The 22,373-nt window shown below is 39.3% G+C and overlaps 2 protein-coding genes and 1 non-coding gene across 10 annotated transcripts in view; 2 read left to right on the forward strand and 1 right to left on the reverse strand.

Annotated features, from left to right (window-relative positions):
- DENND11 (DENN domain containing 11) overlaps nucleotides 1-4,910 on the reverse strand; it is an 87,245-nt gene extending 82,335 nt beyond the window's left edge. The window contains exon 1 of one of the 2 annotated variants that reach the window (XM_067747217.1): nucleotides 4,756-4,910. The gene's annotated coding sequence lies outside the window, so the exon portion shown is untranslated. The remainder of the gene's footprint in view (nucleotides 1-4,755) is intronic. The other variant, XM_067747218.1, reaches the window with a different exon arrangement.
- On the forward strand, nucleotides 1,672-1,778 carry LOC137229607 (U6 spliceosomal RNA). The gene has a single exon (XR_010945764.1). It is a non-coding gene; the product is annotated as a U6 spliceosomal RNA (small nuclear RNA).
- The window catches only part of SSBP1 (single stranded DNA binding protein 1), a 69,355-nt gene continuing 51,862 nt past the window's right edge, over nucleotides 4,881-22,373 (forward strand). Inside the window, exons 1-9 of one of the 7 annotated variants that reach the window (XM_067747230.1) lie at nucleotides 4,898-4,971; nucleotides 5,641-5,707; nucleotides 6,617-6,725; nucleotides 7,692-7,752; nucleotides 8,410-8,550; nucleotides 8,755-8,842; nucleotides 10,735-10,823; nucleotides 14,050-14,123; nucleotides 19,770-20,078. In XM_067747230.1, coding sequence (XP_067603331.1) covers nucleotides 6,660-6,725; nucleotides 7,692-7,752; nucleotides 8,410-8,550; nucleotides 8,755-8,842; nucleotides 10,735-10,823; nucleotides 14,050-14,093 — 489 coding nt within the window. In that variant the 5' untranslated portion in view covers nucleotides 4,898-4,971; nucleotides 5,641-5,707; nucleotides 6,617-6,659 and the 3' untranslated portion in view covers nucleotides 14,094-14,123; nucleotides 19,770-20,078. The other 6 variants (XM_067747233.1, XM_067747231.1, XM_067747232.1 and 3 more) reach the window with 6 other exon arrangements.

Below are 22,373 nucleotides of genomic sequence, written 5' to 3' on the forward strand. Positions count from 1 at the left end.
ATTTATAAGCAGGTATGTTATTAAGAGTATGCAATGTATAGCCCACAGTTCTGTGGTTACACTTTTCTTCTCAGGCATTGACAACTACTATTAGGGCCTATGACCCCTTCTCTACTACGTTCCTCAAAGATTGTTCTAGCACCTGAATGGACCCGATGCCAGACTGTTGGTTTCTCTCCATTTCTCTCTGCTGGGCTCCACAGTAGCAGGAAGTCACCAAAAGAGCAGGCAGCTGCACAGACACTGAGTGTGAGAGGGACTGGATCCTCAATGGGTTCGGAATTTAATCCCTTCCATTTCAGTTGGAAGTTGACCCCTGGCCTCAGTGAGAAACTCCATCCTCAGTCATGAAGTTCTGTTTCTTAAACATGAACACTGACGTTAAGGCGCCAACAGACAATCTTGAGTTAAAGAAATCTTATAAAGAAATACTACTGTGCTTTACTAAGCTCTAACACATCTACCAATTTATAGAAGCTATTTATCTAAAGCTGTAGAAAGATGAACACTGAAAGTTAAATGTCAACATTTCAGCCTGAACAGTTAGGTATCTTAAAAATCTCTGTATGAACCATACTGTCAATCTTGAATTGCATAAAAACTGTCAGGCTGAGTTTTTAAAAAAATTTAACAAAATGCAAATCAAAACTACAAGGAGGTATCACCTCACACCAGTGAGAATGGGCATCATCAGAAAATCTACAAATAACAAATGCTGGAGAGGGTGTGGAGAAAAGGGAACTCTCTTGCACTGTTGGTGGGAATGGAAGTTGATACAGCTACTATGGAGAACAGTATGGAGGTTCCTTAAAAAACTAAAAATAGAACTACCATATGACCCAGCAATCCCACTGCTGGGCATATACCCAGAGAAAAGCATAATTCAAAAAGACACATGCACCACAATGTTCATTGCAGCACTATTTACAATAGCCAGGTCATGGAAGCAACCTAAATGCCCATCGACAGATGAATGGATAAAGAAGGTATGGTACATATATACAACGGAATATTACTCAGCCACAAAAAGGAACGAAATTGGGTCATTTGTAGAGATGTAGATGGATCTAGAGACTGTCATACAGAGTGAAGTAAGTCAGAAAGAGAAAAACAAATATCGTATGTTAATGCATATATGTGGAACCTAGAAGAATGGTACAGATGAACTGGTTTGCAGGGCAGAAATAGACAGAGATGTAGAGAACAAACATGGACACCAAAGGGGGAAAATGGTGGGGATGGTGGTGGTGGTGGGATGAATTGGGAGATTGGGATTGACATGTATACACTGATGTGTATAAAATGGATAACTAATAAGAACCTGCTGTATAAAAAAATAAATAAAATAAAATTCAAAAAAAATTTACCAAAAAAATAGCCATAGTAACTATGGAGTATTGCTAAAATTGCTTTTGAATCAATGTAAAACGTGATAGTAATCAGTTTAAGTAATAAGTGCTGTAATTTTCCAATAGTTATGAGGCTTGAGGAAAAACTGATTTAAAAGCAAAGTGAAAACTTGATTAAAATATCTAAAAAATGTTCTTCTACAGCACTGAAATTGTCCAAAGCTTCCTATCTGTGAGAAAGCATTGCCAACCCTGGTCTCTACCACTTGATGCCTATAGCTGAGACTTTTTTTAATTTAGGGGGGAAAAAAAGGCAAGGCCAGTGCTCGCTTTGGCAGCACATATACTAAAATTGGAGCAGTACAGAGAAGATTAGCATGGCCCCTGTGCAAGGATGACACGCAAATTCGTGAAGCGTTCCATATTTTTAGCAAATATGCTTTCACAGCATACCATGTATATATGTAAAGATAAGTATTTCATTCTTACTGTTCACTTTTCACTGACAAAGGAAAAAAAGTGAAAACTACAGAAACTGTGGTAGATGCTGTTCTGGTCCTAGTTGTACCCACCTTTGGCCAGTCACATAGCTACTCAAGAAACCTTCCCAACAGAGTACAACAGGATGAGAATCTGAAATCACTTCTGATATCCCCTACTAGATATTGACTGTTATATCAAGTAGTAAGTGCTAAAACATTTAATTGACAATGAGTATAACTGTGGATGACTTCTGATTTTGTTTTTAATTCTGTGGATTGTGTTTAAACAATTCCAATGTATGTTCCTGATTTTGAGATACTAAGTGGTATTGCACAGTTGTCACTTCATCGAATGTGGACAACAGTTCCATGAAGTTTATAATGCACACCCTTGTATAGCTGCAGATGCTAGAATTAAAATTGATCTGTTATCATAAGGAAAAAAAAAGGCAAGGCCAAAGATAACTTTGTGGACTTGGGCATATAGACATGTCTCTTTCTCAGCTAGCTTTGTAAAGGATGAAAGCCCTGAATTATTCCACTGTTGCCAGGGGTAGTTGTAACTTATTAAAGCCATGATGCTTTCACCACTTCTCAGCATTGGGAAGGTACTTTCTGGGTCTGTGGATGAACTACAGAAAGTTTATGATTATGTTAGAGCGTGTGCAGGTATATGCACACCATGAAGAGGTTTCAGGAATTCCTCACTAAAATGCAAATTGTAGATTCTTGTAAAAGTGGTACGTTTAATTAAAAAATACATTTCAGCTACTCTTCTAGATTCTTTTTCTTTTTTTAATTTTCTAATTTCAGGCCTATTTGAGTATCCTTCTAGGTTCTATTTCTCTGTTCTGGCCTGTGGCCTGTTCTTGTTTAAAGCATAATTGCCAACTGGATATTCACAACAAGGTCCCTATTCTCTAAGAGCTCACAATCAATGGGGAAGAGGAGGCACCTTCATGGGCATTTAAATTCTAATACAAGATAGACTGAGTGTGTAAAGAAAGTGAAATGGGAGAACAAAGGAAAGACGATTTGAGTAGAGAACTTTGAAAGTATGTGGAAAGGACATTTCTGATGCTGAAGAGTAAAGCAATGCTGAAGTATTTGTCATATTGTGAAGGAGGATCTATTTGATGACAGAAGAAAATGTTTTAACTCTTGTATAATTAATGTATCATTAATGTATAAATGACATTATACATCTTAATATGTTTTTCTTTGTCAAAGAAAACAGCACTTGCAACTTTCTCCAGCCAACAGTCTAAGGAGAACGTGTATTGGTAACTCCTGTCTGAGAGAGAATTCAGATTAGCCCAGATTCTCCACTGAGATGTTATTCATAAGGTTATAAAAGTTTGCCAAAGGTGTGTCTATTTTCAATTTGCGTGGTGCTTTCTGCTTACCCCAAAGTGTTTGTGAACAGAAAGAAAGAGGGAGAGATCTGTGGCCTAATGAAGATAGAACTTTTAGGGCCAAGTGACTGGATGTGGATGAACAGATGTAGGTGATCAGTGAGATGTGTCAGAGATGATTCCAAACTTCAAGTCTGGGAGAATCTTGGTACCATTAAAACAAACAAGGAGCTTAGAAGGGGGAAACTGGCTTTGAAGGAAAGGGTGAATTTGGTTTTTCACTTGACTCAACAGCTCAAGTGGAAATAGGACTTTTAAATAGGAAATCATCAGAGAGTATGTTACAGTAGTAACACAGTGGAGTGTGGGATGATTAATGCCTGTGCAAGACCTGAAGGCAACATAACATCGTATGTTTCCAGGACTAAACATCTTGAAGGTGGAAGTAAAACAGAGGTAAGCGTCAATAAATATACCAAGTAGTTAGTCGTACTCTTAAGAGTGAGTTAGGGTATGTGTTGGAAACCACATGAAGTAGTTCGTGTTTTTTCCTTTTAGGGCAAGAAGGGGCCATTGAAAGGTTTTAAGTAGGGTCCTGAGGAGGAGATTTGCTTATTAGAATGATGTGGAGGGTACCTTTTCTAGAAGCTGGACAGTGCCAGGACCAGGTGATGGACAGACCTGGGGAGGCTCCCTCTGGCCTGTATTCTGCAGTCTATGGGCCTCTAATCCCCTTTTCCTTACCAAGGCCAGGATTAGGGGGAACAAGACAAAATTTAAGGGGGGGCCAACAAACCCAGCATTCAAGATTAATGCTACTTTAATGCAATAATTTTAAGATATTAAAATTAACGAAAAATCCACAATTAACAAAATATCAGAATTCTAAATAAAGGCAAGTTCAGTACGCTGAAGTTAATGCCACTTCCTCAGGAAAAATGATCAGGCACGGCAACTCTTGCAATTGGAAATAAAGTAAGCAAAGAAGTAGATTTTGAAAATACTATCAGTCAGTTTACTTCTATTAAAGCCAGGAAGGTAAAATTATGTTTTTGGTAAAAGCAAAATATTTAAACTTAAAGCAACGTTGTTAGTTTTAACACACCTAATTTTCAGATGTTCAATATTTCTTCAAGTACTTTAATGTTCTTGTAAAGTTTTTTTTAAATACATAAAAACTTGTATATAGGGGCACACGTTTTTCCTGGTGACTTAGGATCCTATCTGGCTCAGATACTGTATTTAATAAAATTTTTCATATTTTATTCACGAATTTTTTGCCTTAATTCTGACTTTTGAAAACATTGCATTACTATTTATTTTGATTCCCATTTTTTTGGTGACCCTTAAATTTTGCGCTTTCGGCTCTTTCTCTACTTTTTCCGTTTTTTGTTTGTTTGTTTTTGTTGTTGTTGTTTTGTTTTTTTCTTCTTGCTTTTGGAGGCCTGAACCTTTCTAGTTTTTTCCAGAGGCGCAGCTAGCCTTTGTTTGGTCCACCCTGACGAGTCCCGGGCCGGGAACCTCTTCAAATAGTAATTTCATTTCGCTACAAACTTGCAAATAGGTTACCTGAACCACTTGGCGGCGTTGACTCATTCGCTTCCGCCCAGAAGGAAGCTCTCGGAACTACCGCGTTAAGGCGGCGTGCTTCCCGCGGCGCCAGCCGGCCTCATTTCTACGACGCAGCAGCGGGATTTCCGTTCCTCCTTCTTCTCGCGAGTCTTGCGTCCCAGGAGCAACCGGAAATGAGTTCCTGCCTGGAAGCTGTCGGAGCCTGAGCTTTAGGTGAGGGAGGGAGAAGGGGCGGAAGGCTTTGCATAGGTCCTGGAGGCGGTACTGTGTCGGTGTGTGGACCTTGTCTTCTCCCTCGCGCAGAGGACTCCGTGGTTTCGTCGCCCCTCTCAATTCCTTTACGTTGTTGGTTGGGAGCGTCATCTTGGAGAAGGGGCGCCCGCACATCTCGGCGGTGAGGCGGCGAAGCCCAGGGATCTCCTTGGTCTTTGGTGACGGGGCTGGAGGCGGTAGTTTTTACAGCCACACGTTTCAAATTGAAGCCCCGTGCTAACATTTTAATATTTATTGAGCTCTTACTATGTCTTAGGAACTTTTAGGGGTATTGGGTGTAACAGTGAATAAGTCCGACAGAAGTCCCTGCCCGAAGGGAACTTGCATTTTAATAAAATTTGAGAAGACAGTGGAACGGAAATGGGGATAGAATCAGGATTTTTTGGTGTGGGTTGGAGGAGGAGGAAGTTAAGGGGGATCAGAGAGGCATGAAAGTGCGAGAGGGGCTTTCTGGGAGCAGAAGGGAGTCCTTCCCGTCCCCTGTGCAGGGCTGTTGATGCGATACGGTCTAAAGGTGGGTTGCGTAAAAGTCGTGGCTGCAGTTAGGCACTTAGACTCAGTGAATTCATATTCTTGCTGTAGGACTTAATTGATCTCTTTTTTCTTCAGGAAAAGATTAAAGGTTAGATTGTAAGAAAAGGAAATAGAAGCCATGTTTCGAAGACCTGTAGTGCAGGTAATCACTTCTTCGTATTAGTGTTGGGATGTGTTACTATAAGCCATAGTGATCAAATTTCTTTAGGCTTTTGCCTGCAGAGGCAAAAGTCCTTTGAGCCCACACACCTTGGTGTACTTATTTGACATGAGGGCTGGGGACAGATTTTACTTGGGTAAATAATGTTCACTAAAGCAAAACGAAACTTCTCTAGTGTGTTCACATGTATAATGGGAATAATTACTTTTAAAAACACGTGCTACTTGCACGTAGATCAGTTAGAGAGCATTGAAGGTCGTTGTTGATCTGCAGACTATGAGAACCGTTGTTCCAGCTTTTTAAAATTATTATATTTTTAATTAGACAGGTGGTTTCTTTTCTGACCACGTGCCTCATGTGTTGTCAGCTGCCCCCCACCCCGCCCTGCCTCCTTGTGCTGAGGAGAGCAGGTGAGGTCTCAGCATCACCACACGTTTACCAGGTCCAGGATTGCTTCTCATGTCACCCAGTCAGACTCCTCCCCTGATCTCCTCAGTCAGCCTCGCCAGCCTTGAGCCAGCCTAGACCGCGTTTTGCTTGCTTAAGCTCATCTGGGCACCAAGTGCTATAGATTCTCCTTTAGAACCCCTCTCGCACTAATCTTGTGAAGATAAGGAAGAAGCAATTCCTCTGTGAAACCTGTTCCTATTTCCCCCGCTCTGCTGTAGAGTTGGCCCTATATTCTTGGATCCGTACTAACTTATACGTACTTTTGAAACGTATACTTTTTCATGTGTTGAAATGTGAAGCATGGAAAAGCTATTCCTGTCTTAATACACGATTCTACAGTGTTACGATATCTTTAAAGCTGTGTATAAAAGAGTAAAATGTTTAATTTAAAAAAGTATCCCAGTTAAATTAATTCTTTCCCCATTTCTGCTCCTCCGGTAGGTCTTGAGTTTTGTGTGCCCCCAATGAGGCAGACTGTTGTCCCATGAAACTTAGGAGCTCTGGCTCATGTGAGCACTCAGATGAGCACCTTTCTGGAATCATGACACAGGTAGCAGTTAGCAGTCTGATCTTTAATATGTTGTAACTCACATTTTTATTTTCGTACCCACTCTCTGCTCCCAAACATAGCGCCAGGATTCCATAGCCAGAAGTACCACCCCTGGAGTGGGTATTGTTTTAATTGGTCGCTTATTAACAGTGCCACCACTTGACACATGTTTCTCTGATGTAATGGTTAGGTCTCTGAACCCAGTGATGTTCCCAGTGATGTGTCCTCATATCTTTGCAGTAGCCCTTACACAGAATGTCCTTAAAGAGGCAGCAGAGGGCAGTGGGAAAAGCAGCAGCCTTGGGGTCAGACGGCCCTGGGATCTCGGCGTGACTTGCCACTTACTTCCTGTAGGATTTTAGGCAAGTTACTCTGTCTCTTTGAACTTCATTTTTCTCTTCTATAAAGTGGTGGTAATTTTACATAGTTTATAGATTTAGTCTGAGGAATAATTGATGAGAGGTAAAGCAGTTAGCGGGTACTCAGCAATGATAGCTGTTGTTATCGAGTGCTGCTGTTACATGGCAGTGATTCCCTTTGTCTGACAGACCGATTTGGGCAGGCATATCTTTGCACTTTATCAAAGAGTCATGTTTGTTTATCTTAGACTTTTTTTTTGGTCTGTCAAAAGCATGACTTTTTCCAACATGTATTTATTTACCTTTTGTGTACAAACACAGAGGCACCGTAATCAGGAAGATTGCCACCAAAGAAGCGGGAGAGGACTGTAAATGAACTCTCTTGGGTATACTGTGTAGTACCTCCTGTGTGCCTGTGGGCTTCTGCAGTAGGCTTAAGTGTTTGCATAGTCCTCCTGGCTCTGTGTGATGGGCACACCTCTTGTCTTGGGTGGATGTGTGCCATAGGAGCTGCTGACTAGATGGTGACCACGTGTGACTGGGTCTTCTGTTGGTATTTGCCTTTCCCCCCGGATTAAAGCTGTTTTACTTATTTGTTCCACTTTAGGTCCTTCATCAGTTTGTGAGACATGAGTCTGAAATAGCTGGCAGTTTGGTTCTTGAAAGATGTAAGTAGCAGCTGATTTCCAAGTTTAAAGCGTGTTATTTATAGCAGTATGCTAATATTCTCAGTGTTGCACAAGAGGTGTATTCGTTGGGTTATAATCTATTAATCGTCACGCTCTTGACTCACATTTGCCTCTCAGATCTTGGCCTTGCCCCATCAGGCTGCAGGGCTCCTGTAAATTGGGCCCTTCTTCCTTTACCAGTCAGTTTTCACTCACTCTTGTCACTTTCCTGCCAAAGAATTTCCTTGAGTCCTATTTGGTTATCTAAGTCTTCCAAGGGTATGTGGTATTTGGCTGAAGAAGTGAATGTTTGTGAAAGCTGTTGTTTCACAGAAATAGTCCCTTGTGTTTATAAAGATATTCAGATTTGTTCTTTTAACTCTACAGACAGTTTAAAGAAGTTTCTTTAGGTATTTAAAAGAAGAATTTAGATAAAGAGCTTAACGTTTGTTTTGTGGGGCTACTTCCTCTGAATATTTTCTCCTTTCTTGCCAATCCTTTTTCCCTCCCAACCTCTATTTTTCCCTTCAACTTACTTTCAAACCTTCTAGAACTTGGGTTTTGCTTAATGCCAAGACTGAAGTTGGAGTAGTGTTTGTAGCTGTTCCTCCCTAGACATTTCTCTCAGTCTCGTTTTATCTACACATTGCCTTTCAGCTCTGAATCGTGTGCAGTTACTTGGTCGAGTAGGTCAGGACCCTGTCATGAGACAGGTAGAAGGAAAAAACCCAGTCACAATATTTTCTCTAGCAACAAATGAGATGTGGCGATCAGGGGAAAATGAAACACACCAAATAGGTGAGTACAAAAGCCCGGGCTCTTAATTTTATCAGCAGTAAATAGGTATTATTTATTGTGAATTACCTAATTAGATACTTTTAGAAAAGACCTTCTCTAATTCTGTTCTGCTCTTTTAGAAATCGTGGATTGGTTTTGCTGGGACATGTTGTCCTTTGGCACTTGTCTTTTGCATTTGTAACCACATTCCCTATTGTGATTTAGGTGATGTCAGTCAAAAGACAACGTGGCACAGAATTTCAGTATTCCGACCAGGCCTGAGAGATGTGGCATATCAGTATGTGAAAAAGGGGTAAGTTGAGGAAGGAAGGATCTTACAGATTGAATGGTTTAAAACAGGGGTCCCCAACCTCCAGGCCACGGACCGGTCCTGGTCCACGGCCTGTTAGGCCCTGGGCCGCACAGCGGGAGGTGAGCGGTGGGCGAGCAGCGAAGCTTCACCTGCCGCTGCCCATGGCCCGCGTTACCGCCCGAGCCACCCCCCCACCCCCCCCCACCCCCGTCCAGGGAAAAATTGTCTCCACGAAACCGGTCCCTGGTGCCAGAAAGGTTGGGGACCACTGGTTTAAGAAACTGGTAACGTGTTCTTATGGACTGCGTAGCTCCTTTATTTATGTAGTACCACTAATTACTCTGTGTTAACCCAAGAGGTATTCATGCAATGCTTAATACTATAAACATAGCGCATTGCCATGTGTGACTAATTTAAAGGTTTTAACATGGTTTAGCCTTTTAAGAACTTATACTTTAGGGCAAAGAGGATGTGTACTTAAATGGAGCTGATGAGGTAAGAGAGAAGGCAAAGGGTACTGAGTACCATGTGAGCAAGTGTCTCCATGGCCAGCGATCCTGAAGGCAGATGTCTTGCCTCTTGGCATCACACGATGGCCTAACAGAGGGTCTGGAATGTCGGAAGCCTGACCCAGTGAGGTATTATGGTAATATTCACAGCAGTTATTTCATATTTGATAATTTTATGTAAACTTAGTAGTTCCCTTTTGGAATGCTTGGATTGATTATGTATAAAAAGTATCTTTTCCAAACCCACAGAAGGACAAGAGGATGTGTTTAACAGCAGTTGTAGTCATAGTATGTTTAGAAATGTACTTGTTTTATAGAAATAAAACATTTCATGTAAAATAATTTCAGCAGTAACTAAAATTTCTATTTTTTTAAAATAAGTGCATACCTTTTCTTCATATATACCTCCGTTGTCATGTCTGTATGATATGTGCATATATACACATATAAACACAGGAAATTTCAAGGAAAATGTCTATATGCAATTTCACCTACTGATTGATGAATCTGTGTGACTGTTCCCTTTGGCACCCAGTCATTTTACCAGTCTTGTCTATGTTCTGTATTGTACATTTATGGTGGTGTTAGACTCTGAAAATTGGTGTCATTATGGCCATTTTCTACTCTTTGAAATCAGAGTTACAGTTGTCTTCTAGTTCAGCCTTCTAGAGAGTGCAGCATAGTCTTAGTAATTAACTCTGAGTGAAATACTAAAGCTGAAAATTTTGCATTTTAGTAATCTAAGTCTTTTGAGAGTAAGTTTATGAACCTTAATATAGAAAGGAACTAACTAAAAAATAAATGAAAAAATCTACAAATCTGTTAGAGAATCCAAAATCAGTGGTGACAGAAAATAACACATTGGAAATTAACCATAGAGATTTAAAGGATGCCACTAGGTTGCTCTTCATGGTCTTAAGGTTGCTTTTTTTTTTTTTTAATTTTGACTTAAAATTTTGAACAGTTTTTTTTGTTTTGTTTTGTTTTAACTTTCATAAGGACCACAGTTAGCTCAAGGATGAAAACTTTGTCTTTTTTCCTAGGTGTGGCAAGTCTGTGCACATTCTGTTTCACTACTTTTTCTTTTTGGCTGTACCACATGGCTTGTGGGATCTCAGTTCCCTGACCAGGGATTGAACCTGGGCCCTGGCAGTGAAAGCCTGGAATCCTAGAGCTAGCATTCCTTAGGAATCCACTAGGCCACAAGGGAACTCTCTGTTTCAGTACTCTTAATTCTGAATTATGAGAAGTGGGAGCAAAAATGAGGTTCTGTATGATTATCTGTTTCATCCTTAATGTATACTTACCCTCTCTAACCTGACTCTCTCCTGTAAAGTACATTAGAATCTCCAGACTAAAAACTGTAAATTTTATTCATATCAGGTCTCGAATTTATGTGGAAGGGAAAGTAGACTATGGTGAATATATGGATAAAAATAATGTGAGACGACAAGCAACAACAATTATAGCTGGTAAGGCTCTTGTGATAATAGCTATTCTGTTTTGGTTTTTTTTTCTCCTTTCCGTTTTTGAAAGCTTGGCTATGTTGTAACTTTACCTGAGGCTGTTAGTACTGATGCCAATGAGATTGTAAGGCCTTCACCAGGAGAATTCCAAGTGAGGTTTGTGGGCTTGCTCCAGGTTTCTACATTTATCTCTTCCTTTAGAAAATTATCTCTGTACTCACAGTTTTAGTTCACAAGTAACTTATCAGTTGAACTGTCTATGCCAGTACTTACTATTTGGACTTAGAAAACCTTTAGTGTTTTTGAAGGACATGGCCTAAACAGGGAAAAGCATGTGTCGAGACAGAGTTATACTAATGTGAGTGGCGTTAGACATTTGTGCAGATTTGTTCAGAACCTGTTTGGTACTTAACATGATGATTTTGTTTTAAATTCCTTTTGTTCTCATTAAACAAAATACAAAACAACATAGAAAAGATGGACACATGGAAGCTTCAGGAGGTTAAGAAGATATGCTCTAGAACAGAGTTTTAAACTTTTCTGAAAATTCTACAAGAATTTTGAAAATAATATACCCCTTTGGACATGTTTAAGTTGACATTAAATTTTTTTAATATAAAATTATGTTACTCTTAAAGGTATTAATGGATCTAAATATTATAGCTATTTGGTATCCATCATCATTAAAAAAGATACAAACTCCTCAACATTTGGAAATTTTACATTATTCCCTTTTCTCTGAACTTGTTTTTCAATTTCATTTTCTCCTCAGAAGTGTACCTTAATATATTGTATAGTCAAGACTCTTGTCATTCATTCAGTTAACTGTAACAAAAGTACATGCATAAATAGAAATTTAAAAATATTAAAAAAAATTCTGCAACAGTAGAGCTCTAAATGTTAGGTTTCTCCTTGAATTGGGTTATCATTACAGTTGTTTTTAGAACATAATTGACCAAAACAACTTTAGTATATATGTATACAAACTAAAATTTTATTGAAAATGTATCTTAATGAGATAGATGATGCATTTTTTGCCTTTTGGATAAATTGCTAAAAAAGTATTCATTCTGTTTTCTTGTTTTTTATCAATATAAAAACTGAGAAACCTTGTTTTGATAAATAAGTAGATGGGAATAAAAGAACTTTTATTATAGTATTATCTCAATATTTATGAACTTCTGAGGTATGCCCAAATTAGATATCATTTAAAAATTAATTTTTTTATTATGGAAAATGTCAAACATACACAAAAGGAGAGAGAATAGTAAGAAACGAAAACTCCCATCATGCAGCTTTAACAGTTATCAACAGATGGCCAATATTATTTCATCTATGACCCAGCCCCCTTTTCCCCCACCTGGATTATTTTGAGGGAATCTCAGACATTATATCATCCATAAATATTTCAGTAGGTATCTCTGAAAGATAGATTCCTTTTTAAAACATAACTATAGTGCTATTATCACACCTAATATTAAGAAATTATTGTTAAATTTTTTTTACCAGATGTCATAGTATTGAAATTTCTTTGACTGCTTCATAAATACCAGTCCATACATCATATTACATGGTTTATATGTATCTTAAGTGTCTCTTATTTTCTTTTTATAAACAACAGAAATGAATTTTCGCACAATTCTGGAGGCGAAAAGTCTGACAACTTAAGTCTCCTAATTGACATATTTTTCTCTTATCTTTCTCTTTTCACTTGCTCCAGAGTTTGTCTTAACTACTGTGCCATATGGATAAATTATAATTTGTTGTAAATAATAATCGTATATTTTCTTACTGGTTTCTTTGAAAGTATACTGACCTTGATAACTTAGATGAGGTTTTTTCTGACTGGTTTGCTTTCATAATTCTTGAGTGTTGTGACAGTAAATTACTTCCTGCCTGCCCTGTTCCTCCTTGGGTCAAGCCTCCAGACATATCTACCTATTCAAAAATTTTTTTCTAGACCTGTATATGGTATAGAACTACCCCTGTGATTTCAGCAGTGGAAGATGAAGCTTTCTCATAAAATAATTGACAGTTTAAAATCTATTGATCATGTATTTATGAAGCATTCAACACTTTCATATTCCACTGTAAACTGTAAACCTATTGTGAGGGCAGATTTTGAATTGTTATAAACCAGGCCAAACAGAAGCATTTCAAATTATCAGCCTTTTTTTTTTTTCTTGTCACCAGTATTCACTAGCATGAATGCTTAAGCAGTTAACATAGGTTTATGGCTAATAGTAAAATTGAACAGGTCTTTAGTGACATTAGAATGGAAGAGAATAGAGTTTTAATTTGGCTTATCTGTTTTATAGGCCATATTTTTTTCTCCTTTGGATCAATGTAGCTTAAAAATAACCACCAGCAGGTGGCACGCTTGTCTTTTTTACACAGTGATGTCAATTCTGATAATCTCTTATACTAACCATTCTGTTCCAAAACATTCTAGTTTTAGAAGACTACAGTCGTCAACAAATATTCAATTACTATATAACAACCGTTTTTGAATAATTCTGAAGTTTTAAGAATGTAGATCTTTCGGTGTTTTACGGGAGATACTACTTCTTTTCCTTTGCTTGTCCTAAACTAACTCTTTCTGCACAATATTTTAAGAGCAATGTCTGATGTTTTTGGATAAAAATGTTCTCTGAAATACTGATAGTAAAAATTTTCTCAAGAGTGAATATATAAAACTCATTCTGTTTTAAAATTTAAAAATAAAATGTGTTCTGTATAAGTGTTCAGACTTAAAAAACATAAATAAGTCTGTCTGTGCGCTGGGGCCATTTGTTGAACCCTGTCCTTCCTCCATCCCTCCAGCCTGTGGACTGTGTTGCCGGGATCCTTTTCTCTGTGAGGATGTGCTCCCCGGTTTAATGGCATCTGTCTGAGCACTGCAAGCATCAGAATTTGTGACTAGCTCTTCTGTAGAAAGTTATCACTGAGAAGACCTTAGCTATCTTCAGGGAAGATGAGAAGTATCCCACCTTTTCTCACAAGGTCTGAGCTGTTGATAAACGGTTGAAGCCCAGCTTTTAGCTCCATTATGCCTATTGTATATACCTCTCAAGGACATAGCAAGCAATATAGCAAGAACATAATATTTTGAGAATTTGTCTAAAGTCTTTTCAGTGAATAGCACTAAAATATGTATGTGGTAGACGGGAATGATGAAATGAGATGGAGGAAGCGTTCTGAAAACAACATTTATGCTTTGGCTTCTTTACAGATAACATCATATTTCTGAGTGACCAGACGAAAGAGAAGGCATAGAATGGACGATTCTTCTTTGGCCATTGTTTGGTACAGTCTCGTTTCCAAATCTTGATAGTCTTTATAGCTTCTGAAGACAAGAATTAAAATACTCTATGTAAAATGAGTGATAATATTTTTCCTGACTGCTGTTCTCCTTCCCCTTTTCGTGTCATGAACCTTGGTAGCTCCTGTATGTTATGGTATTCACTAGTTTCTTATTCTTTAAGAGACAGTTTCTATGTATAAGTATACAAGATAGTGAACTGTTAGGGTCATCCGTGTTATGGCAGAGGGATAACTGTCCTTTTGGAAGCCCCCCCCTTTTTGTGCACACTTCTATTATAGTATTGATTTAGCTACTCAGTGTTTATTGAGCATTGCTGTACATCATACATGTATCCCATGGTTGTAAATACTGATTTCCTTATCTGTTTGGTTTATAGACTAGAAGGCAAGAACTGTATCTTCTTTATGTACCTGCGTCTTAACCATTGCTTGGCACAGAATAGGCAATAAATGTTGACACATGAATGATCCCAACGGGATATTAAGCTTTAGCCTAAATTGTAGGGGCTTGCTGAACAGTGGTTAATATCTAATCTAAATAGCTTCAAGATGAACCTACATTATTCACGTCTTCTGTTTTTGGACAATTTCACTAGTAGCATTTGTGAAACAGAGTTTACTAGCAGTAAAGACCTAAAGTATAACTAGGGATGAAGTAGTCCATCTCCAGGTGATGACATAGGCTCTGGTTTCACTATTTTCTATCTTTCTAAACCCCATTCTCTGTCCTTTTAGTCTCATACAGACTCTCAGGGGAGTCCCTGCCTCTCTAGGTTAGCGCCCCAGGTATAACATTTTCCTCTTATTTTTCTACATGGTCTCTTGTTGTACATACTGTGTACAATTGTGTATGCACAGTTACCTTTATTATAAGATTCTGACAGAATACTAGTAATTTACTAGTAAAGATTACATAAAACAAACTCAGTTTTTTAATGCATCTTTTACTTCTACATGTCCTCTCCCCTCTGCCTGAGAGAGTGTGGTGCTAACTGTAGCTTAGACCCTGCTGGACTTTAACAGGTTCAGAATTCACATGCTATTTTATGGACACTTGACTTTTTGTTTTAAGGTATTTTCTGCACACATCAGCAGCATTTTGTACTCACAGCTTGTTTAAGGAAAAATGGAGTTCCTTAGCTTTATCCTTTCTTTCGCCCAGGAACAGTAGAAAATTAATTACTGTTTCCTCATATCAGCTATCTTTAGTTATTTTTAAATTTTAATTTTTTTTTTTCAACCATCTTTTTCTTTTTTTCCTGTACCTGGGACCATTAGTCAGCACATTAAGTCTGCTCTCTTGAGTTCCCACATTAAAACTGGTGACGTAGTCCTCACTCCTTTACGCCACATTCCTTAAGCAAAATTGTAAAGTAGATAAAATTTGTCTTTTGGGCAACTTTTAATTTTTTTCCTCAGCAAAGGTACTTTTATGCTCCTTCAAAGTTGTGAGAAGTTAATGCGGATTAGTATTCCTGTTTAAACTGAGTGATGAATCTGTGCTTTGGGAAAGTGACATGGTGAACAAAACTGCTTAATTACCAACCCCAAGCGATTCTGAGTCCAGGGTGCAGGGGCAGAAGAAGAGTGTGTCCTCCAGGATCCCCGCGAGCCGAGGGGCTCTTCTGCAGACTCCCACTGGAGATTGCTTGAGAGGCTCTGAGGCTGGGCAGCAGGGCTTTCAGAGTCAGGTGTTCAGTGCAGAGGCCTCAGCGTGCGTGTGATACTGCAGACCCGGGGTCCACAACCAGGCAGGCTGTGGGAGCATAAACTCTGCCCTCCCCCCGCAGGCAGCCCCGTCTCCTGAGAAACTTTCTACTGTTCCGAGCCTAGTCTCAGAGTAGACCTGTGGACTCTGATAGCAGTAACAGACCGTAGGGGTCTTCTAGTCCAAGTTTTGTGTCCTGCATTTCCTTTTTTCATGTTCTTATGGTGTCAGGGAATGTACCTGCAGAAAACTGCCCTGTGACTTTGATTTTGGGATTCTGGGTTAGGTAGAAAGATGAGTATGATACATGGAAGTGTGGGAGCAAAAGTATCAAACAGCATGTGTGGTGTTACTCCCATATTTGAAAAAAAGTAATTGATATAAATATATACTTAGAAGAGTCTGGAAGGAGAAAAATCAAAATGCTCTGATGATCTCTGAGAAGATTATGTATGATTTTCCTTATTTTTTACAATTTTGTAATTTTTTTTTTTTTTTTTTTTTTTAGCATTGAGTATATATTACCTTTATAAGAAGAAGTAAATAAAGCTCTTTACATTTTTGGGGAAAAAAATCTTTCCATTATTTCCAGGCCAGGCTTGCTCTCCTCATTCATGTTAAGCTAGTACCACTTCATGTGCTAGAGGTGAACAAGATATTCTTTCATGCATTTTTTTCCCGCATTATCTGTATCATAACATCTCATGCTTAAACACTTCATTTCTTTTTTTTTTTTCTTGTATTCTCTTAATAAACGTACACAACCCAGAATGGCTGACTTTAAAGACCAGCCCAGATAAGATCCACTATTTGCTGCGAGGTGCAGTTCTCAGAGAGTCATCCATTTCTTGAAAATCGGACAGATTGATCAGTCCAAAGACATCTGAAAACACCAAAGACATGGTTCTGTGGCTGTTTTGGGGATTACTTGTCATTGCCAACTGCGTTTCAGTCTAACCTTTGCAGCTCATTTAGGGGAAATTAGTGGTAGTTTCTCATTGTTCCCGAAAGATATCGTGTACTTCTTGAAGGCAGTGTTGTCTTTTACTCAGACTACCCTTTTGCCTTTGTCCAGCTCGGCCGAGCACAGTGACAGTTTAGTACTTTGTAAATGTGTGTTGTTCAGTTGAACTGTTTAGAGAGTGAGACTTTTGGTAGGCACCAACAGCATTGAAGTCCCCTCTCAAAACTACTATACTTGGCCCCTGTGCTAGTCCCACAGTCTGTGATAGGATGATGTGTAGCTTTTTCGGCTGTCAGAGTCATGCATCCACAATACTGAAATTTTTCTTTTTCTCTCTTTACCCTTCATCCATTAGCTCTCTGCCATGCTTTGGACCTTAGGGTCCTATTTGTCCAAATAAGTGTACATCTTGACATTTTTTAGTTTTTCTGCTGTACCAGTCATTTGGGAAAATGGTGGTCTGTCATAATAGTTCACTTAAGGCTGTGCAGTCAGAAAGCCTGCATTTGAATTTTTGCTTTACTCAAGAGCAGCTGGGTGAACTCTGGTGTGTTTCTTAACTTTCCATGCCTTTGATTTTTGTTGTTTTGTTTTCCTGTGAATAAAACAGGGATAATAGTAGTTGTACTTTTATAGGCCTACTGTGAAGAACACAGTAAGTAATACATGTAACTTACTTAGCACATAGTAACTGAATCAAGTGCTCAATACATGCTGGCTATTGTTACTGCTGTTGCAGTTATTTTAAACAAGGTGTATCTCTCAGTCACCATGCCCATCTCACCAAGTCTCAGGAGATACTTAGGAGAGCATTTTAATTTCAGTTTATTGTACTCGACCTTTTTTTGTTGAGTTATTAATGTCCGTGGATTACTGAGCACGTAATCCACTTTGGTCATTTTTTTTCTTTGGTTTGTTGTTAATCTTCTATGGCTGTTTACTATTAACCTGGGCATCTTTTTTACACTCAGAGGCCATGTGGGCACCTGCTATATGCCATGCAGCCGTACAGCGTGGATGTAGCGGTGAATATAACAGGACTCCTGCACTGAAGGGACTCGCAATGTAGGGTGGTGCGGGTTGAATGGGGGAGGTAAAAGCAGGAGTTGTGTAGGCAAGTGTGATACGATGGGAGAGACACTCTAGTCACGGTAGAAACAGAGTCCAGCGGGGCGCAGAAGAGAATAGTTAGGTTAGTTTTCAGCAGAGGAAACGGCACGAACGAAGGTCCAGAAACTTAAAAGTATACGAAGCATTCGAAGATAAAACACGAAAGGTATTTGAGGCTAGATTGTAAAGGGTGTTGAAAGCTTGCAGAGGACTTTGGCAATGGGGATCCATAGAAGGTTTTAAAACAGCGACATCTTATCAGAATTGTGCTTTAGAAAGAACTGTGAAGACAGTTGAAGGGTTAGAAGGAGCAAAGCCTGGCGGTAGTTAGGAAGCTACTGAATAAGCCTGGAAAGGTTAGTAAAGTGGGGATGAGAGGTGACACGAGGGATGTTTAGGATTCACATCGACTCATTCGTCGCGTACCAACTATGTGCCAGATCCTGTGCTAGGCTCTGGGCTGGAGACAACCGAGGACGCATAGCTCCTGTCCAGCACCTCGTGGTGACAGAACAGGTGTTGGTGGTAAGAGAAAAGGCAATCAGAAGATAATTTTTTTTTCTAAATTTTAATACTTTTACTTAACCCAATGTATACAAAATATTCCAACATGTCAATATCATACACTCCCCTCCCATCCGTCCTCAGTCTTGGCGTCCGGTGTGTGTTACACTTACTCCTGGTCACGCTGTCCGGCCGCAATTTAGAGCTCTGTGGCCTCTAGTGACCCCCCTGCTGGACTGCGTGGGTCTACCCGGGTGCCTGAAAGCATCCCAGAGGCCACTTCGGGGGACTCCAGAAGATACTTTTGAAACTTCTGCTTGGGCAGCTGTGTAGATGATGACGTCTTATTAGAGACTAAGGAACATGGATGTGGCAGCAGATTTGAGAAGAGCGAAGATATTGAGTTTAGTTTTGAAAATAGTTTAACTGTAGACTTTCTAGCTTATATTTGGGAGGGTGAAGGTTAACGAGTCTGGCGCTCAGAAGAGATGCTGAGGCAAGAGTGACTTTATTTTTCTTCTGCCAGACACATTGTAAGCAGATTTTTGTGAGATAACTTTCAGATGATGCCAGGATTCCAGCTTCCTGTTGTGGAAAACCATATTGTGGGGAGGATTTCCAGTTGCCTACCTGTTTTACGATGTACATGGGATTTGTTCTAATCAGGAATGGTATGATGACAGACACAGAGACAACTGCCTTTGAACGAAGAGTTTATTACTTAACAGTTCTCAAGAGGAGGGCATGCAACACACCATGCCAGCACCACACGGAGAGGTACCAGGGTAGGTCAGGAGGCAGAAGGAGCAAGGGAAAAGCATGGGTCAGAGCTTTTATTGTTGTTTTCATGGGGAAAGAATGGGTGAGACAGGATAGGAGCGCTGAGCAAGTTTAGGATTGGACAGTTTGAATACATTTCAGCAGGCAGTGGGTAATAGGGGTGGTCCCTAGTTGTCAGGTACCTTGCCCTGGGGTGATTTCAGGCAGAGGAGTAGTGTCCTGGACTTCAGGAGCCTGATGAAAGGCCAATGAGGGCTATGAACTCAGGGTTGCTTGGTGTGCATATCAAAGGCATGCTCGTGGGCAAGTCCTTTACTATTTCTAGGAATCAGCTATCGTTTGGGGGTGGAGTGGGGAAAGTCCCTCCCAGGGTCTGCCAGGCCCCAAGATGTCAAAGCATCGTAAAATACAGAAAATTAGAAACGTCATTAAAAAACAAAAACCAAAAAACGTTAATATGATACCCAATATCTATTACTCCTTCTACATTTACAGAAGGCATATTTTATTGGGGATGACAGTGTGAACAGCTAAAATATTGTATTTCTATTCTCCTTTGCAGTTAAGGATTGCTAAGGGGCTATAAGCAGAACTTATTTGATGGTGTTTCCAGGGAAGTTCCTTCAGTGAACTAACTCTGTTGGGAGGCTCATCCTGTGTGCTTCTCTAAACCCTCATTTGGCTTTTTCTTGTCTGAAATGTGGACTCTGTGGCTGAATCTCCACTAGTGGTCTTGGAGCATGATACTATCTTCAGGATGGAAGACAGAAGAAGTTGGGATCCGTGATGACCATGGAACCACCATACCAGTCCTGGACAGTCTACTTCTGGACTTCTTTTGGAGACACAAATAAATCTCTACCTTGTTTAAGCCACTGATTTGTGCTTTGCAGTTAAACCTAATCCTTACGAATTTACACATTCTTACCTTTATCTCCATATACGTGATCAACTCATTACTCTTGCCTTTCTCTTGGGCGCCTTCCACTGTAAGTAGAAGAAAAATCTCACCTCTGCTCCCACAGTCCTTCGGGCTTTTAACTTATGTCTCATTCTAAATTTGAGGAGGGGATTGGAACAAAGACACACAAAACCTTAGCAATTAGCCTTAAAAAGCATGAATATGAGCACACACTCATCAAATAAATATTAATTTTGCTTGAAGTCCCTAATGAGGACCCTGAGTTAACAGCCCCCTGTTAAATAAAGGAACACTTAAGAACAGAAGTACTGCCCTTATGCTTCTCCTGGCAGTATAGCAGACTAGATAATCTGGAGTGAGGAGATTTCCCACAGGAAAATAACCGGATCCTAAGTATAACATAGTTCTTATTTGCATCATTGGATGTCTTAGTTGGGGCTGCTATAACAAAATACCATAGGCTAGGAGATGTAAACAAGAGGCATTTATTTTCTCACTATTCTGGAGGCTGGAAGCCCCAAGGTCAGGGTACCAGCATGGTTTCTTGTGAGGCCTGTGTTCCTGGCTTATAGGTGACCACCATCTCACTGTGTGCTCACATGACCTCTTATTTGTGAGTGTTGGCAGAGAGAGAGAATGAGAGCTCTCTGGTATCTCTTTGGAGGAACTAATCTGTTGTATCAGGGCACAGTTAGGAAGGGAAAGAAAAAGTTTTAAGACAGGAAAGGAAGAAAGTTACAAGGCTGTGATTACATAGAAGATACAAAAGAATCTATGGATGAGTAATTAAGTGTTGCTGGAAATAAGATCAGTATACCAAAGTCAATCGCAAACAACAGCAGAGAAAATGTAGTTTTAAAAAGATGCCGTATACAAGAGCATCAGAAGATGAAAGATGTCTCCAGGTGTGTGGTTCCTATGGAGGACATAAAACTTACTGAAATACATTAAAAGAAGACTTAAACACATTGGTACACCATTTTTATTTATTGGAAGCATCACAATGTAAAGATGTCAACCTTCCCCAAGTTGATGTTTACAGATCAAAAATTCCCAGAAGTGTTTTGGGGCAACTGGACAAGTTGATTCTAAAGATGTATTGTTGAGCAGAGATCTAAGACCAGGCAGCATGTTCCTGAAGAGGAAGAATGAGATGGGGGGCTTGCTCTGCCAGTTGGCAAGACAGTTTTCCTTTTCGAAAGTAACGTTACAGTGATAAGTATACTGTGGATACAGGAATAAACAAATAGAACAGTGGTGTAGAATAGAGAACCCACAAACAGACCATGCATATATGGAAAGTATATATGATGAAAGGGGCATTCTAGATCGCTGGGTAAAGTATAAATTATTCAATAAATGATGCTAGGAAAACTTGTCATCCATAAATCAATAGAAAAAAGTGAAATTGGATCTCTACCTTACACCTTATGCAAAAGTCAATTCTTGGTTATTTAAAGAGTAAAAGGAAAAACGAAAATTTTGGAAGAGATGAATTCCCTGGCGGTCTAGTGGTTAGGACTCGGTGTTTCCACTGCTGGGGGCCTGGGTTTGATCCCTGGTCAGGGAACTAGGATCCTGCAAGTCGTGTGGGGTGGCCTAAATAAATAAACAATAGGAGGTAAAAATTAAGAGGGAACTTTCCCCCTTCTTTAGAAAAAAATTTTTTGGGAAGAAAATATAGGACAATGGCTTTATAATTTGGGGGTGTGGAGTTTTGTTTTTTTTTAAATAACTTGAATTTAGAAAAGAGTGATAAATTTAACTGTTAAAAATAACCTTTTTTTAAACCAAAAATCACCATAAAGAGAGCAAAATGACAAGTCACAAACTGGCAGAGAAGATATTTGAAATAATATAACTGAAATACAATCTGGAACATATAAAGACCTACAAAGCAAAAAGAATATGATCTAGAATATATGAAAACCTATGGAGAAATAAGAAAATGACAGCTTAGTACAAAAATGGTCAAAGACACAGGCATTTCACAGAGAAGGAAATATAATCCATTAATATATTAAACTGTGGTCAACCTCATTAATCCAGGAAATGAAAACCAGAAACTGCAATGAACTTTCAAGACCTCCATGCTAGCGAATTTCAACACATTTGAAAGAACAAAGTGTGAAGGAGGATGTTGTCGACCAATGGAAACTAGTGGGGGGAGTGTGAATTGGCACCTCTTCTTGAGGGAGATTAACTTGCCTTGTTTGAGAAATCATTTTGATATTGTTGAAATTT

Source organism: Pseudorca crassidens, chromosome 8, assembly GCF_039906515.1.
Source record: "Pseudorca crassidens isolate mPseCra1 chromosome 8, mPseCra1.hap1, whole genome shotgun sequence".
NCBI classification, from domain to species: Eukaryota; Metazoa; Chordata; class Mammalia; order Artiodactyla; family Delphinidae; genus Pseudorca; species Pseudorca crassidens.